Raw genomic sequence first — 16129 nt, 5'->3', positions numbered from 1 at the left:
TTTTACAGGAGCAGGAAGAAATTTCTTTCCATTTCAGACTGATCGGACTTCTAGATCCGTATTCTTTGATGAAAGTGGGAAGCGGAGCCTCATACAACAGCTTCATTGAAGACATCCTAACTTTTGCAAGGACAGAAGGAAGCAATGCCAGTGTTTTTCCCGCTCTCCAGAAGTTGTCTTCCTTTCATGCAGTAAGGTTAAAGGCCACAACCTCGAGATTAAGAATGTTTGCTCTGTAAACTATCTGTAGTCAGGAAATACATTCTGTGAAAGCTCAGGGCTTAATTATATTTTTTTATGTCACCGCTTCAGATTATAAAATAGAATGTTGAATATGCAATGATCCCTAAAAAGGAGAAAAAATATGAGGGCTTACAATGTTACGTGTTTCTGCTTTTCTACTGGAAATCTAAGCTTCTTACCTGTCTATTTCTGCACCATTAGTTCCAGATGTTGTCATGCTTTCTGACATTGAACCTTGACTGTCCCTCTTGCTAGGTTCCAGTCCATTCTTTATGTCATCGAAGTTTTCATATTTCAATGCCTGGACTAACTGTAGCAGGTACATCAGCAAATCCTCATGGAGGAAAAAAATGAAAATTAATTGAGGGGGTCAGTCAAAGCTGACTAGGACGCCATATGATTTCAAAATTCCAATTTATAGAAGAACTTATTCAGGATTCAGTGACCTACAAAGAAATGGAAATTGGGGTCTCCCTAGCAAGCAATATGCAATAGAAGAACTGGTGTAGGATGGAGTTTGACTCCCAAAAGATGCTGAATTATCACACTACTAGTTTTTTATTACTCAAAAGTAGTTAAGTGCTAATTAAGGAAATATTTAAGTACAATTACTACTTTAAAGTTCTCTTTAGTTAAGCTGCCCTACTTGCTTTCAGCATTCACAAAATAAGCCTTCCAGTTTGTGGCTCCCAAGAAGAAAATTCAAGCATAAAATCTGGATCATGGTACCAGGAATTCAGATTCTCTCCTCTCTTATGCACTACCTTTTTTTTTTTTCCCTTTGATCCCTTGTGTAGCTGGGGATCAAAAAAAAAAAACACGTATCTGATCTATTTTAGATTGAAGAATAGAATTTTAATCACTTGTTGTTTGTAATGAATTTGTTTCCCCTACTATTCCACTTCCTCTGTTTAGCTGCCTTCAAATGTTTTGTAAAAGGTACATTTTTAAAGTCAAAGCAGTATGACCGTGGCTATTGAAGTGGGCTTGCAAAAATTTATATTTATGCTTCCTATTTTAAACTCTATTGATTCCCAAGGATTCAAGAGTTATGGTAATACATTCAAAGTATTTTTTTTTAAACTGTCAGAAGAAAATAAAATATATTAATTAAAATTTAACATAATTTAACATCTATTTAAGTGGGCTCACTCACAAATCACAGCTCATCATATTCTAATCAGTATACAATTAGAAACACCTTATTTCCACAGACGCTTTTCTACTGACTTTCTTTAGCAAAAGAGTACAACGATAAACTACTTCAATTTACCAGGTGGATTTGTTGGAAATCCTTTAGTAGACTATTTAACTTCAGAGCATTTCTATGCAGGTTAGCATTCAAAATTTATCACTGGTTTCTGGGGAGAACATATGTTGTCTCACTTTGTTTGACAAAACGTGCTATCACTGGCTGTTCATACTAAGACAATTATCAATGAGTGCCATTTAATAATGTGCTCCGTAAAGAGCTTATAGTAAATAGCATTACAGCAAATTTCTTTTTTTTTTCCCTTAGTTTTCCATCACTATTATTCACTTAAATGCCCTAAAAAGTAGAAAACATTTCAAGTACTCAATGAGACTAAAAATCCTGAGACCAGCTGACTTCACATGTAGCCACAGACCAATGAATACCTCATCATCAGCCTGCTGAAGCCTGGCAACGGCATAGCGTCGAACCGTTGGGTTGGTGAAGTGAGATGACAGAAGTTCTAGAGAGTCTTCCACATCCATGGGCTTCCACTTGCCCAGTAGCTCCAGTGCTTGCTTTGCCTCTTGTGGTAGGTCCCAGTTGACACATTTTAAGAATTTTGTCAAGGCCTAAATAGAAAGGGATTGGACAATTCATCAGTGAAAAACCAGGCTAAACAAATGATTTAGAATAGAATATAGGCTATTTCAGTTGGAAGAGAGCTACAGCAATCATCTAGTCCTGACCAATTCAGGGCTGATCAAGATAAAGCATGTTGTTAAGGGCATTGTCCAAATGCCTCTTAAACTCTGACAGGCTTGGGGCATCGACCACCTCTCTAGGAAGCCTGTGCCAGGGTTTGACCACCCTCTCGGTAAAGAAATGCTTCCTAATGTCCAGTCTGAACCTCCTCTGGCACAGCTTTGAACCATTCCCACAAGTCCTATCAGTGGATACCAGGGAGAAGAGCTCAGCACCTCCCTCTCCACATCCCCTCCTCAAGTAGCTGTAGAGAGCAATGAGGTCGCCCCTCAGCCTCCTTTCCTCCAAACTAGACAAGCCCAAAGTCCTTAGCTGCTCCTCAGAGGACATTCCTTCAGCCCTTTCACCAGCTTTGTTGCCCTCCTCTAGACACATTCAAGGACCTTCACATCCTTCTCAAATCGTGGGGCCCAGAACTGCACACAGTATTCAAGATGAGGCTGCACCAATGCTGAACACAGCAGGATAATCACTTCTTTTGACCGGCTGGTCAAGCTGTCTTTGATGCACCCCAGGATACAGTTTGCCCTCTTGGCTGCCAGGGCACACCGCTGACTCATATTGAGCTGCTGTCAACCAGCACCCCCAGATCCCTTTCTGCAGGGCTGTCCTCCAGCCACTCCTCTCCCAGTTTATACTTTTGCCCAGCGTTACTCCATCGTAGGTGCAGAATCCAGTATTTGGACTTGTTAAATTTCACCCCATTAATCATTGCCCAATGCTCCAATCTAGATGCCTCTGCAAGGCCTCTTGTCCCTCGAGAGAGTCAACAGCATCTCCCAGTTTGGTATCATCAGCAAACTTGCTAATAGTGCATTCAACTCCTGCATCCAGATCATTGATAAAAATATTGAACCAAACTGGCACTAGAATTGAACCCTAAAGAACACCGCTGGTCGCCAGACAGATGTAGCCCCATTTACTACAACCCTTTGATCTCTGCCCTTCAGCCAGCTCTCCACCCAGCGCACCGTGACCCCGCTCATCCCACAGTTGGACAACTTGTCCAAGAGGATGATGTGAAAATAATGTTTCACATTAAGGTAGAACTAGATTCAGGCTATATTTACATAAGCACAGACCTGAGGAGCCTTACTGATGTAAGTGACAATATGATATTGGATTGTTTTAATATGTCCCAAGAAACTGCAGCTGGGTTATCGTCTAAGTAAAATGTAAAGTCAATGGTTACTGCTCTACCACAATTATCACCACATAAAAAATGCCCACTGCTGGGGGATTATTTAGTTATTTAATTTAATTTGGGTTTTTGGCATGCTGCTACATATTCTGGTAATGCTAACCCTTGTCTAAAAGGGATGAAGAAGCTCCTCTTTAATAAATTTTCCTTGCTGAAATCAAAATTGGCAACACTGGTATTTTAAGCTGACAGTCAGTGTTTGTAGAAAGACTGCTGTAGTAATAGCCAGTTCATACGATTTAAGAGGGAAAATTACAGTTACCAATTTTTACATCAGTAACATTGTAGAAAAAGTTAAAATAATCTTGACTAGCTTCTAAGACACTGAAGCTCTGTATCTCTGCAAGGACAGAACATTATAGAATAGTGCCAGATGAAGCACCTCTTGCATTAGCAAGTCCTCTCAAATCATTCAACTTACCTTCTCCTGATTGGTAAGGTAATATCTGAATTTCCAAACTAGATCCTGTTCCTCGTACGTCAGCTGCTTTGTTGGTGGATAACTCACTATGATCTATTAGATACATAGTCAGAAAGTGAGTTTAAAACACGAACAGGCATAATCAACAAGTTAACAGACTATGCTGTGACAAAGCACAACACTTACAACACACAAAAATAGCTAGAAAGAAAAAAAAAAGCCTTCCAACAATACAAAGTTCTCATGCTATCATGGTGATGCTCCTCAGTTATATGGTTGATTGAACAGGCAGCGTAGGCAAACATACACAGTTACTTGAAGACTACCATCAACACCTACATGGTATGTGCACAATATGCATTCTTATCCCCCAAAAACTGTTTTACAAAAAAATGAGCAAGTACCTTCTGCTGCTTTCCCAGTTGGACTCATCTAACTAACCACTTGTAAGAAACATTTAACAACTTTTCTTCATTACTTTCTTTAAACTGAAGTGAACTGTATTTTCCTTAAACTGCCACCACATATTAATACCAAACTACCTAATAAAATTGAATTTCGCCATCGTATGACTGACTTACATTAAGCTGATCTCGCGTAGCTGCATTAGGCTTCAGATCATGATCAGAAGGTCCACTTCTTAAACTTCGAGCAAGCTTGTGATGTTTGCTTTCTACTAAGTTCTCCTAAACGCGGAGGGTAAGTCAGTATTTATAAATATTTAAACTCCAGAGAAAATTACTGTTGAAATGAAACCATCTAGCAAAGACTCACCAGTATCTTTAATAATGCATGACAATTAAAATTCACACCTAAAACTACAAAGTCTTCTGGATTTTTTTTTGTTGTTGTTTTAGAAGAAACTCCTTCAATAATATGTGGAGGGTTGTTGGGGATTTTGAAGTTTTGGGTTGTTTTTTTTTTTACTTCAAACAATTTACAAACCTTATCTTGCCTTTTGGTGAATTGCTGCAAAATTCAAGCGCTTCAGTCAACCCATCTGTGATTTACACAGCACTCAAACGTGCTAGCCGCTTTTTAAACATTTTTAGGATGTTTGCAGTATAAAGCTTTGTATGCAAGAAAAACTTCTCAAAAAGTTTTCCCACTGTTAATACCATGTTAGCAACAGTAGGAGCCACAATAGGAGCCACAGTGTCAACGAGATTTCAGCAGCCAAGGCAGTTTTCAGCATTGTCAGACTTGCTCTTGCAGTGTTAGATTACACAGTGCTCAAACAGTGTTGCCAGTAGAAGCCCACTTACATTAAGGTTCCCAAAGCTGCCAATACCAGTCCCACTGAATTGGCATCCACAATAATGGAAATCTTTTCTAGAACTGTACTTAGGCACTGTCTACATGAAAGACAACATACAAGAGAGTGTAGGGAGAAAATATTTTAACAGACGAAGAGACCAAGAGTTACTGCACTTTCCGCTAAATTTCTGTTCTTCAGCTCCCTCTTACCTTATATTCCCACCCTCTGACCTCTTTTGCCAACAATCCCCCTTCTCTGCTTTCCTACACCTCAGAAGCAAGCACATTAGGTATGGAAAGGAGGAGATGAACATAAGCATTAAATCAATTCTTGTATTTCAATCTAGCAGCAGCAGGAAAAAAAAAATTACAAAAAGTCAAATCCATTGATATTTCTCAACTGGTCAAATACATCTTTCCACTGGAATTTTAAAATATTGAAGACAGCAATATAGGCAAACTTTTATCTCCATTTATGAAAACTTCAACAAAAATACTATAATACAGATTGCGTTACCTGGAACATTGCTTACCATAGACATCTGGGGATCTGGAATCTTAACAATTTCAGAACTTGTTAAAATTGGAGATGACTCATCACCATCCTGAACGACAAAAAGTTAAAGACATATTAAACATCTCAAGTTTTAGGAAAAAAACAACATGTCATATTAATATATCGTGACTTATACTACAGTGAAAGAATGACACAACTGCACCTTGCTGACTTTTGATAGTTATAAAGGGGAAAACAAGTTTTTCTTGTTAGTTTTTGCCAGATGATAAACAAGGTGGCAACACAGATGAAAGTTCATCCGAGGAGTAGCTTGGCAACTCACTACCATGCTGGCTCACAGGTGAGCGGAGGAATTTGCCATTATCATTACATGTGTTTTCTGGAAGCACAAAGAGAAACCAAATCAGGGTCCATATTTCCACCAAAATCAAATAATTTCCTAGAAATAACAACCAGGTTGCAGAAAATATCTCCTAATACTTCAACATACAGGCTCTCTGAAACACAGACGAATTTAGGAAGATATAAGCGTGCCTATCTATCACAGGTTCCACACGGAACGTGACAGTGTCTTCTAGAAGTTCATGCTGTGCTGCTCTGGCAGTATGACAGGAGCCTACTCGTTTTCCTTAGGGGAGTCTAACCTGCTGCTGCATAAGGAAGGGAAAGGAGAAGCTAAAAGTTTCCTGTTTGAACCAGGCAGAAGGAAAAAATACAAAGCCTACCACCACATGACAGAAACAGCAACTCTGTTTTCCTCTAGTCACACCCAGTCACTTGGGTTTTGGATTTTTTACCTTGAAAGTGTAACTAAGCATTAATTGACACAATCTACAGAAGAACATTTCATTTAAAAGACAGTATAAAACAGTAAAACGGAAAAAACAAGACAACACCAGCATAATATGTGCTATGCTATATTTATACTTAGTTTGTTCTCATTTATTTTGGAGTAAATTTCAGCTCAGAATAAAGTGGTTTTGACATACCAACATTTCCCTCAATAATGTAAATTTTGAGATAACTTGCTCAGGTTTGCTTCTGCCCCCGTCCTCCTGTTTTGTTTTGTTTTTTTTTTTTCTCCTCCTGCTTCTCCAATCACATATGCCTCTTGGGATGGCTTTGCTTTTATACTTTTCAGAGGTAACTTTCAAAGAAGCAAGGGGCTTGTGTCAAGGGGAAGAACAAGTCACCAACAAGACACAGGAGTTATAATTGCCATTAACATTTCAGGAGAAGCATTTTTTCCCAGCTACATAACTTTTGTGTTGCTGACTACAGTAAAAGATCTCTTGTTATTAAAGTGCACGTTCAGGAAGACACTTCTATTACATTTATTACTGTCCTATGCCTTTCTGAAGTAACAATTTTACAGTCAAAATAATGACAGTAACTACACACATCCTTCCTAATTAAGGGAAATACACATACAATCTGGCTGTGGCTGATGATGGTCCCAAAACATGAGCAGCATTGCTTTTCCCATTAGTCTTTAAAAAAGTTCGCATGCAAACGCTGAGGAGGACAAAGAGGACATTTGCATACAGTTTCTCTGTTTTAAAACCATACTCCCTACATAATGAACTTAGCTTTAACCCAATAGTATAGAATTAATAGTATTTCCGAAGTATTTCTATTATAACAAAATACTACTGCACCACTGTAACAGTAGACTGAACTGAGTTGAAGCGACACTGACAGATCAGCACTCGCATTGTACTAAAACGTCTGCCATCTCGTCAGACAGAACTTTCAGGTCATGTTATACTAGTTTTACTAAGTCAAATTACATAAAAAAACAATGAAAATGTTTGGGGGGGAAAATCCTTCTGAAAAGAAACACATCTGATGACAAGAGATGACATACCCATTTCTATCTACTAATTGGTTATCTTCCTAATCAAAACCATAAGGCTGCAATCTGACTTGACCTTAATGAAACAACAAAGGATTACCAATGCCCCAGTGACAAACAAGTTTCCGGTCCATTTAGACCCTTCACATAAAAGTGCTGTAGAAAAAACTTGACACAGGAGTGGATTCACTAGCAACTAATAAATGTTCAAACTCCTACTGAAGCATTTATAACATCTATATCCCGTGTGGATTCTCTAGGGATAAGCAGTAATAACACCCATGCCATTACATCTTTCTCTCAGTGAAAACATTCAGATAAAATAGCTGTAAAGGGAAAGAGTCTGACAAAGCTTTTTGGCTGGTAAAAATGGGGCGCCTACCCCACAATCAAAAACCTATGACAGCTACTACCGACTCAGAACTCACTAGGATGAGAATGACAAAAGCACAATTGCCTAAAATTTGCTTACATACAAAACTAAAATAGAAAATGCACAAAGCCTTCCAGTGACTAACGTCAAAACATTTATAACACCCTTTAAAACCACGATTGGGAATTGTTTCCAAGACTAGTGTTAAAAGAATGATTTCTAAGCTCATTGCTGACATGTCTTTTTTTAACCTTTCGAAAGAAATATTATGACTGTTCTTTAAACTTCTCTTCTCAAATGCAGCTAGATTATGCTGAAAAGCTCTAGTTATATTCAGCTAAAGCACAAGGAAAACTTTGTTGCCATTGCCTTTTAGAACAAAGCCTTAAGCTTCAACCAAAACTTGCTGTGAAACCAAGTTTTGCCAAAGCATTCGTGGGACAAGTTACTGTGTCAAGAGTTAACATTTTCAGAACAAACTATTTTGTGAAATCCTTAAGAAGGCACAATGCCATTAGTTTGACCATGAAGGACGTCGGTTGTTTAACTTTGCCTTCCAGTTAGATTGAGACGCGGCTCTAATCCTCTCTCGTATTTGGAGAGCACCACATGGATCACTGTGACCCTGACCATACAAACTTACTAAACCATACCAATGCCTGAGGGTCAACTCTAAATCAGCATTTGAATTTGGTCAGGTGCATGCTTTTGAAGTGTCTCTCCTGATCATCCCCATGTAGTGAGCTTTGGTTCATATCATGGAGGTTTTAGAAATACCTAATATCCTCCAACTGCCAACAGTCATTCAGCCCACAGGACTTGATTAAAGCTAGTCCCAAGCGTAAGAACACAGTGCAGACATTGGGCCTTCAGCAACCTCTTCACTGTAAATCTGCTCCTCTTGGCTGCATTACTTGCCAGCACTGCCAGAACCTGAGGTGACCTGCTATTTTGCCACTGGGAAACAAAAGCAACATCAATGCTAAACAGCATTAACTTGCTTTAAACTACTATGTTACAGAGGTGTTTTGCTTACATGAAGGTCAGTGTGTGTAACTTTATGTATCTATTAGAGCCCATTTAAGAAAGTCAACAAAATTTGCAGAATCTTTTGAATCAGCAAGATTTTTTTCCTGAAAAATCAATTTCACAACATCAATAAATGAGGAGGTTCTATTTATCTTATTCTTTAGTCAAACCATCATTTCAAGTAACACCAATGGGATCTAACTTCTCCCATACAAAAAGTACATGAACACCCAATGCTGTAGACACGACTTTTTCTTTCTTTCAAGCCATGAAAAAGGCTCTGATAATCAGACTACTTTTTTTTTTTTAAACAAACTGGATACAGCAGTGCAATCAATTTACTTATTCAAACAAAGGTTTCACCTGAAACCTGCACAAAAACACATTAATGAAAAATGCTGGTGTTATATGCACTTGAAAGTCACACTGAATTTTTGTCTAAATGGAGAATCAGAAGCAATGCCCTCATTACTAGCAGACTGCTATCCTTTACCCCTTGAATGCTCTATTAAAATTAACTTAACAGAGAACATGGAAAGAGCCACTGCCACTTCACTTCATTGTAATTGAATGTTGAGTCAAAGAATCTCAAATTCTATCAGCCACCGTTTAACAGGCTAGTTCTTCGTAAACACTTGAAAACAAATTTATCAACAAAACTGTGACAAGTAATCTCCACTTCGACTATCGGTCACAGGCAGGTGACAACAGAACCTACTTTCATTAGACTCAATATACTGGATTGGTGATGCCGGATATGTATACTGTACACTGTAATTGGAAGCATGACAAAACTGAGAAGACAGGCACTAATTTATGTAGTTTCCTACTGCTCCCAGAAAAGGGTCAAGAACTTGTTGAAAAGCTACTTCATAACAACAAATCCCTCAAACTGCCGTTAGTTACAGCTTTAGTATGTACTATTACACATTCAATTATTTTATTTCCACAACAGCAGCCAATTCAGTTATTTTGTTCTATGCACTTTTAATATGCTTCAGAAAAAGTTACAAGCAAGATGCACTCTTGAAGTCTGAATCTTCTTTCCCACACCTTGCACATCTGTAGAACCATAATGATGACAAAAAAAGCTGTGTGTGTAAATCAGGAATAATTCATGTATAATGATCAGTTTCTGGAGGTGAGGGAGAGAAATCATTTTTAGGAATGTCACATTCAACTATAAAAGTAAAAGAGCCAAGAGGACACAAAGCTGCACGGTAGCCACGCTCATCAGTTTGCACCTGTGAAAAGTACAGCACTTTCTAAAGTAAAAAGCTAATGGTTAGTAAAATGGTTCAATATTTTGATCATATTCCTTTATGCTCTCCAGAAAAATATTTCCTTGATTTCCACAGAAGTAAATAACTTTATTTTGTTTCATGGAGGAATCCAACACATTGTAGGTTTCATTCCAATTTGTAACACAAGGATTACACGAGTTTTGTAATAGTAAGATCCTTTACAATAGCTGGTTCTAGGAGAAGTCTGTAGAAGCACTATGAAACAAGCTATTCTAAAGGCAAAAAGACTTGGAAAGGTGAGGAGAGGTCCCACTGTCAACTACAGTCCACCAAAAGAAATGCTAAAGGGCTGCTTGGACGCTCAGGCAGGAAGCTAAGCAAGTTTTTAACCAAGACACCTGCCTAAGGCACAGAGTTTTACCAAATTTCATCTTTTTCAACTCTACAAGCTGTTTTTAAGAGATTTTAAACAAGCCTTAAGTTCTTATGTAATGGTTTACTGAGACACAGACATTCATAACTAAGCAACTAACATGTCAGTACAATAAATACCGGGGGTGGGGGGGGAGAGGAAGGCAAAAAAGACTAAAAACCAAAAAAAAACACCCCACCAAACAAAAAACTACCACCAACCCACCTACATATGTGTGTATGTCACATACATAGAAATACTTGTAATCTATTTTCCTTTGTATTAATATTTTCTGTACTGGATTACAGCTTTTTTAAATTCTCAGAATAGACACCGCTTAAAGTTAGTGCCTCTGTTCTCAGCAGGACTCCAGTCTCCTTTTCTACCTTCTTTCTCTTTCCCATAAAGCTGCATTACTCAGTAACTTTCTGAATTCTTGTGAATCTAAACATGCTGAAAATTTTAAGAGGTAATTACTGACAATTTTTTTTTAAACCAGATTATAGATATACTGCTTTTTCTATTTCAGTGGGTCTTTCTACAATGCACAGGTCCATAAAAGTACTGATAATGCCTTCCAAAGCCACACTGATGTCTGTTAAGCTCACTGTTAATCCTTTGTTCCATTAAATTTGAACTCATAAAAAACCACGAACCACACTGCTTTGGAGATCTGTTTTGTAAACAGAAGGAAAAGATGCAAGACATTCCAATCCAGAAGTCTTTTACTTAATTGACTTCCAAAGGATTTTCAGCCTGAAAGACTAAACTTTTATATTTGTTCATTTTAGAGAAAATGTTCGCCAGCAGACCTCCTGTGCAAAGTTTCAATAATTTATCCTTTATAAAGTTACCAATCAATACAGGTACATTTCTTCCTGATATAAGACACAATTTTACATACAGCTACTCTGAAAGTACTGCTGGATGACTGAAAGAACCATAAATCAAAAAGTTTTTAATCACTCACACTTATTAAATTCTGTAATCTTGAAGTGTATTACACAAATGATTGACTTCTGCAATCTTGTTACATCTATACTATTTGATTTGCATGTACATAAACAGTTGCCACTGACAGCTGTCTGCCACTATCCTGCAGCAGAATATTTCACCTCAGCAGAAAAACCTATCCATTTTAGGTGCGTACGTTGCTTTTTAAAGACGACCATAAAGCCTGCAAGGCACATACCTTTTCGTAGTAAACTATTCCATATTCTTTATCATCACACTTGACGCAACGGAATTCAATCATCAGGTACATAAAATTAGAACTTCGTTTTTCCCTCTGAGGAGAGAACCACCACAGATGTGTATCATATATTGAAGTGCATCAATCTCCGGCATTCTCAGTACAGCAATTACCCTACTTCCTTTGTGCTGTAACTGATTAATTAGATTATCAGTTGTTGTAGCAATTATTCAGTTAATCATTTCATAGCACTACTTGAGACCATATCACCTTTTTCCTGACATTCTTACTTCCTTACATTCTCTCTTCATGATAAACATCCACGTGTAACAGATAAAATCACACTGTTTTCATCAGTGGCTCGCGACTGTGGGCTAAAGGTCTTTAAAAAGGCAATGCAGAATAACCAGCTGACAGCTGGGATTTTTGTATATTTTGGGGGTTTTTTGGTGTATTGTTTTGTTTCGGTTTTTTGGTTTTCTTGTTTTTTTTTTTTAAATCATTACACACAACTATGCATGTCAGAGTCAAAAACCAAAAGACAAAAAAAAAATCACTGTTTCAGATAAAATCATGAAAGAGACAAATTAAACTTGGACTACAAGATTAGATTTGCAGCTCATACACTTTCAGAGGAAGATTTGCTCATGCATGCATTTTTGAAACGCTTTACCTAGAAAAAGTGCTTAGAATTTTAAAATCTACATAGGAAACAAGAAAGAAGTTCACCCCTAAGCAAGTGAACGTTCCATTAGCAAGATCCCAAAAAACATTACAAATCTGATGTACAATGGCCTACCTCATTGATCATTTCTATTTCTCTAAAGGTCAGTCTGTCCAGCCAGTCCACTTTCACCATATGACCTTGCCGATGAGACTTGGTGAGCTGCATGAAAAAACACAATGATGATATTTAAATTGCTGGGAGCAAGAAAAAGAATATCAAAGTCATAATTTTACAGAGACACTAACATAAAATCAGGGGAAAAAAAATAAAGGAACTGGAAAAAATTCTTGTACAAAAACCAAAACCATGTTCCATGCACATCATCATTGAATTTTAACAAACAGGAACCTATTTTTTATGTAAAATCACATAACAAAAATATTTCTTTTTTGTGTTACTAAGTTTCATATAGCAAAACTTACCAAGCCAAACAAAAAGAAGATACTTCAAAGATATCCAAATTGAAAAATTCTGCCCTTGTTAGCGTTACCAAAACAAGTTCTTAAATTGGGATTTATACATCGCAAAAGGTCAGCCAAAGACTTAGAGCAAGTCGTAGACAACTTGTTCTCCCTTTCTTTTTAGTCATATGAAAAGTAGTTCAAATTTTATTCCTACATCTACGTATTGCTGTAGTAATAACAAGGAAGCTGTTTAAAGGACTACCTAACAGTAGAAGCGTGAAAGAGAAGATAAGCAAGATACGAGCCATACTACCTGTAGTTTCAGATGCACTAATACACAATAGTTTATGAAAAACTCAGCAGAAGACCACACAAATATGAACAAGAATCATCTTTTCGGCTCCTAAGAAATCACAAGCGTTCCTCAAAAAATTAGTAATTCTTGCAGTATGCAAGGAGATATGCAAAGGGACTAGAAGACATCAAGTTCTTTCATGTTTCAAAGAAATCAGTATCTGCCTACAAAATGGCTAGTGAAGAGATGCTCAAAATTATTCCTATTAAGGGAAGGGTTACGATTACTACTTCATCAGCTTTGTTCTGCGGTCAAGAAGCCCACCCATGAGACTTTAAATTTGAACAGGCCATACAATCACACCAACTGCTATTTCTTGCCCAGCTGACAGCTAGGGGACAGGTAATACACCAAGAGTACTAGGACAGCACGTTAACGGAACATACTGTATGTAGGAGAACGCAGGATAGACAACAACAGCCTACATCTTCCATACAGAACTGAAGATGAGGTTACCACAAAAAGAAGACACGGAAGACTTAAGACTTGCTATATGCTGGGAGTTGTCTAGGTTGCACAGTTTGTCAGATACCTGCACTAGACTTTCAGTACCTCACCACTATAGACACAAAAAAAAACCCCACTGTGAACAAAAAAGGTTCAGAGTTTGCACCAGCAGTACTGTTTCATTATCCTCGCTCAAATCTCCAGTAAACTGATGTCTTAGCAGTACAGGCACAAGTATTATTGCACACCAAGGATAACCTGGGCTAAATACAAACCCCATCATGATGTACTCTGAAAAGAGCATCAACTTCATGTCCAGGTACAGATCCTGACATATCTGGACAGTACATTCATGACAAACTTACAAGAAGCCAAGCTTCAGAAATTATGCAGAATCAAACAGCTTTTTACATCTCTTAGAAGCAATACTGACATAACAGGCAAATAATTGTCTAGTCTCCAAAAGACTGTAAACAGCCATTAAAACCATTAATGAAATGAAATTTCAGTGTTCTGCAGTCTCCTTGCAGGTGTTCTTGTATCAGTGGAACTGAACTGTGAAAGATCAGCTGGTAAGCTTTTAGCCTTGTCTTTTAACACCTGGATCAACTGCCCCTTCATATCCAACCACAGACCATCTTGCTTGTTCACCTTCCACAAAGTGACTTCTGGCTGTTTCAGACAAGTTCATTGTGTTTTTTTTTTTCCTCTTATTCACCTCCCCAGAGTTTAATTTGGTGTTATGGTCTAACAACACTTTGGATACTGGTTCCTGGCTCTAAGCAGGAAACAAAGCTCCCACTGAATTTGGAACTGTTTTCTTGGAAACAGTTTATGTCAGAAAGAGTTGGAATACACTACAGCCCACACCATGGCCTCTGCACCCTCTCAAGATCTGAATTAAGTTTTAAGGCAGATTACTTATGAAAGCAAGCATGACATTTAGCTCTGAATGTCAATACTGGCTCATTTCACAAATGTGTTCTCTAATTCAGCTTTTCTGATTCTTGGTTCCTACTAAGTCTACTAGAGATGAGGTTTAAAATTTTCCACTGAATATTAATCCTCAACTATAGTTATTGGCTCTACCAAAGTAACGGACTAACCAAAAACAGTCACAATTTAAAAAGCAGTCAAAAAGCTATTCAGTTGGGAGGAAAATCCCACTTTTTTTTTTTTTAAACCTATTTCCAGATTTGCTGGGAACTGGCCATTTCAAGAAGCACTAAATAGTAAATTAGCCATGAGCATCTGGTGCCCTTTGTTCTAGACTCGTTCCATGAAACACAAAAACATAATCCCATAACGACTATGAGCTTGTTTACTTAGAGCAGCTGATTCACCTAACATTTCTTTAAGCTCTAGACAACAGTATAGCTTGACAGAAGTAATAAGATTTTGATGCAAATTTTGGAAGACCACTGCAACTTCTAAGAATTAATTAACTCCGTTCAGTACATAGTAGGGGCTTTTTTTCATTTGTTTTGTCTCCAGTAAACTCTGGGACAGCTAATGTTCAGATTAGCTTCAATAAACTTCAGAAACTTAATAGTGCAAAAGGAAAAGGAAGGGCGGGCGGGTGGGGGGGCAAAGTATAATCCTTAATAACATTTCAGGATGCTGGATGTAACCAAAGCACAGAAACCCAGTCTTTGGGTTCTTTCAACCCTTTATCAGCAGGATTTTAAACAGCAGCAAAATATAGTAATATTTTTTTGCTACGTTATGTTACATTCTGCAGTCAGTTCATCAAATTCTATCTCAGCAATATGACAAAGACAGAGTGGGTCAGGACTGTACTAAAAGGGTAACACAAGACTTGGCCTTTGCCTCATATGTGACTTTCTAACATATTCCAAAGGTAGAGAACCAGCAGCATGCAGACCAGTTATAACCCAAGATGCTGTTTCAGGCAGGCTGGACATCATCACTTAACGCATTCACAAATGTCCTACCTAGTTCACAGAAAAGGTCTTCTCATTCTCAGCACTGAAGAAATTCCTTACCCTTACATGTCCACCATTTTAGCCACTTCTAAATTACTGCCTTTTTTTTTTCCCAACAAAAATATTTCTTCTTACTCAAGGTAGCCCTCTTACTTCCACTACCTTAAATTCAATGCATCAAAATTTTCAGAATACCACATTCACATCCAGCACTGATACACAGATTTAGGATAACACTTATCAAAGCCTTGGCAAAAAAATGTTATTTAGATACCTTGGTCACAAATTCTTATTCATTTTCTTGTTCACTGCACTAGAGAATAAAGAAAGAAGTCATTCTGTGTGTTTTAGAGGAAAATTTCTCTCTTAAACCTGCAAACCTCCCTTATAGAGTGGAAAAAAGTCATAACACAGCAACTAGTTAGGCCTGCATACAAGACCCAGGAGATCTGTAGGCATATATATACATACACATGTAGAATCGTTCTCTTGGATTAATATTTAAAGCTGAACGTAAGAGAGAAGCTAGTGCATTCCCTTCAGGGAGAG

General features: G+C 37.8%; 1 protein-coding gene across 3 annotated transcripts in view; it reads right to left on the bottom strand.

Annotated features, from left to right (window-relative positions):
• Window positions 1-16129, bottom strand: part of PIK3C3 (phosphatidylinositol 3-kinase catalytic subunit type 3) — a 79268-nt gene that overhangs the window by 55443 nt on the left and 7696 nt on the right. For 2 of the 3 annotated variants that reach the window (XM_075137527.1, XM_075137529.1), the window contains exons 5-12: window positions 12501-12587; window positions 11702-11797; window positions 5613-5684; window positions 5088-5177; window positions 4404-4508; window positions 3823-3915; window positions 1882-2067; window positions 423-577 (exon numbers count right to left, since the gene is read on the bottom strand). In XM_075137527.1, the coding sequence (XP_074993628.1) occupies window positions 423-577; window positions 1882-2067; window positions 3823-3915; window positions 4404-4508; window positions 5088-5177; window positions 5613-5684; window positions 11702-11797; window positions 12501-12587 (884 nt within the window). The remainder of the gene's footprint in view (window positions 1-422; window positions 578-1881; window positions 2068-3822; window positions 3916-4403; window positions 4509-5087; window positions 5178-5612; window positions 5685-11701; window positions 11798-12500; window positions 12588-16129) is intronic. The other variant, XM_075137528.1, reaches the window with a different exon arrangement.

This window comes from Calonectris borealis, chromosome Z, assembly GCF_964195595.1.
Source record: "Calonectris borealis chromosome Z, bCalBor7.hap1.2, whole genome shotgun sequence".
Lineage (NCBI taxonomy): Eukaryota > Metazoa > Chordata > Aves > Procellariiformes > Procellariidae > Calonectris > Calonectris borealis.
The sequence above is the reverse complement of the archived record's forward strand: the minus strand, read 5'-3'. Positions and strand labels throughout refer to the sequence as shown.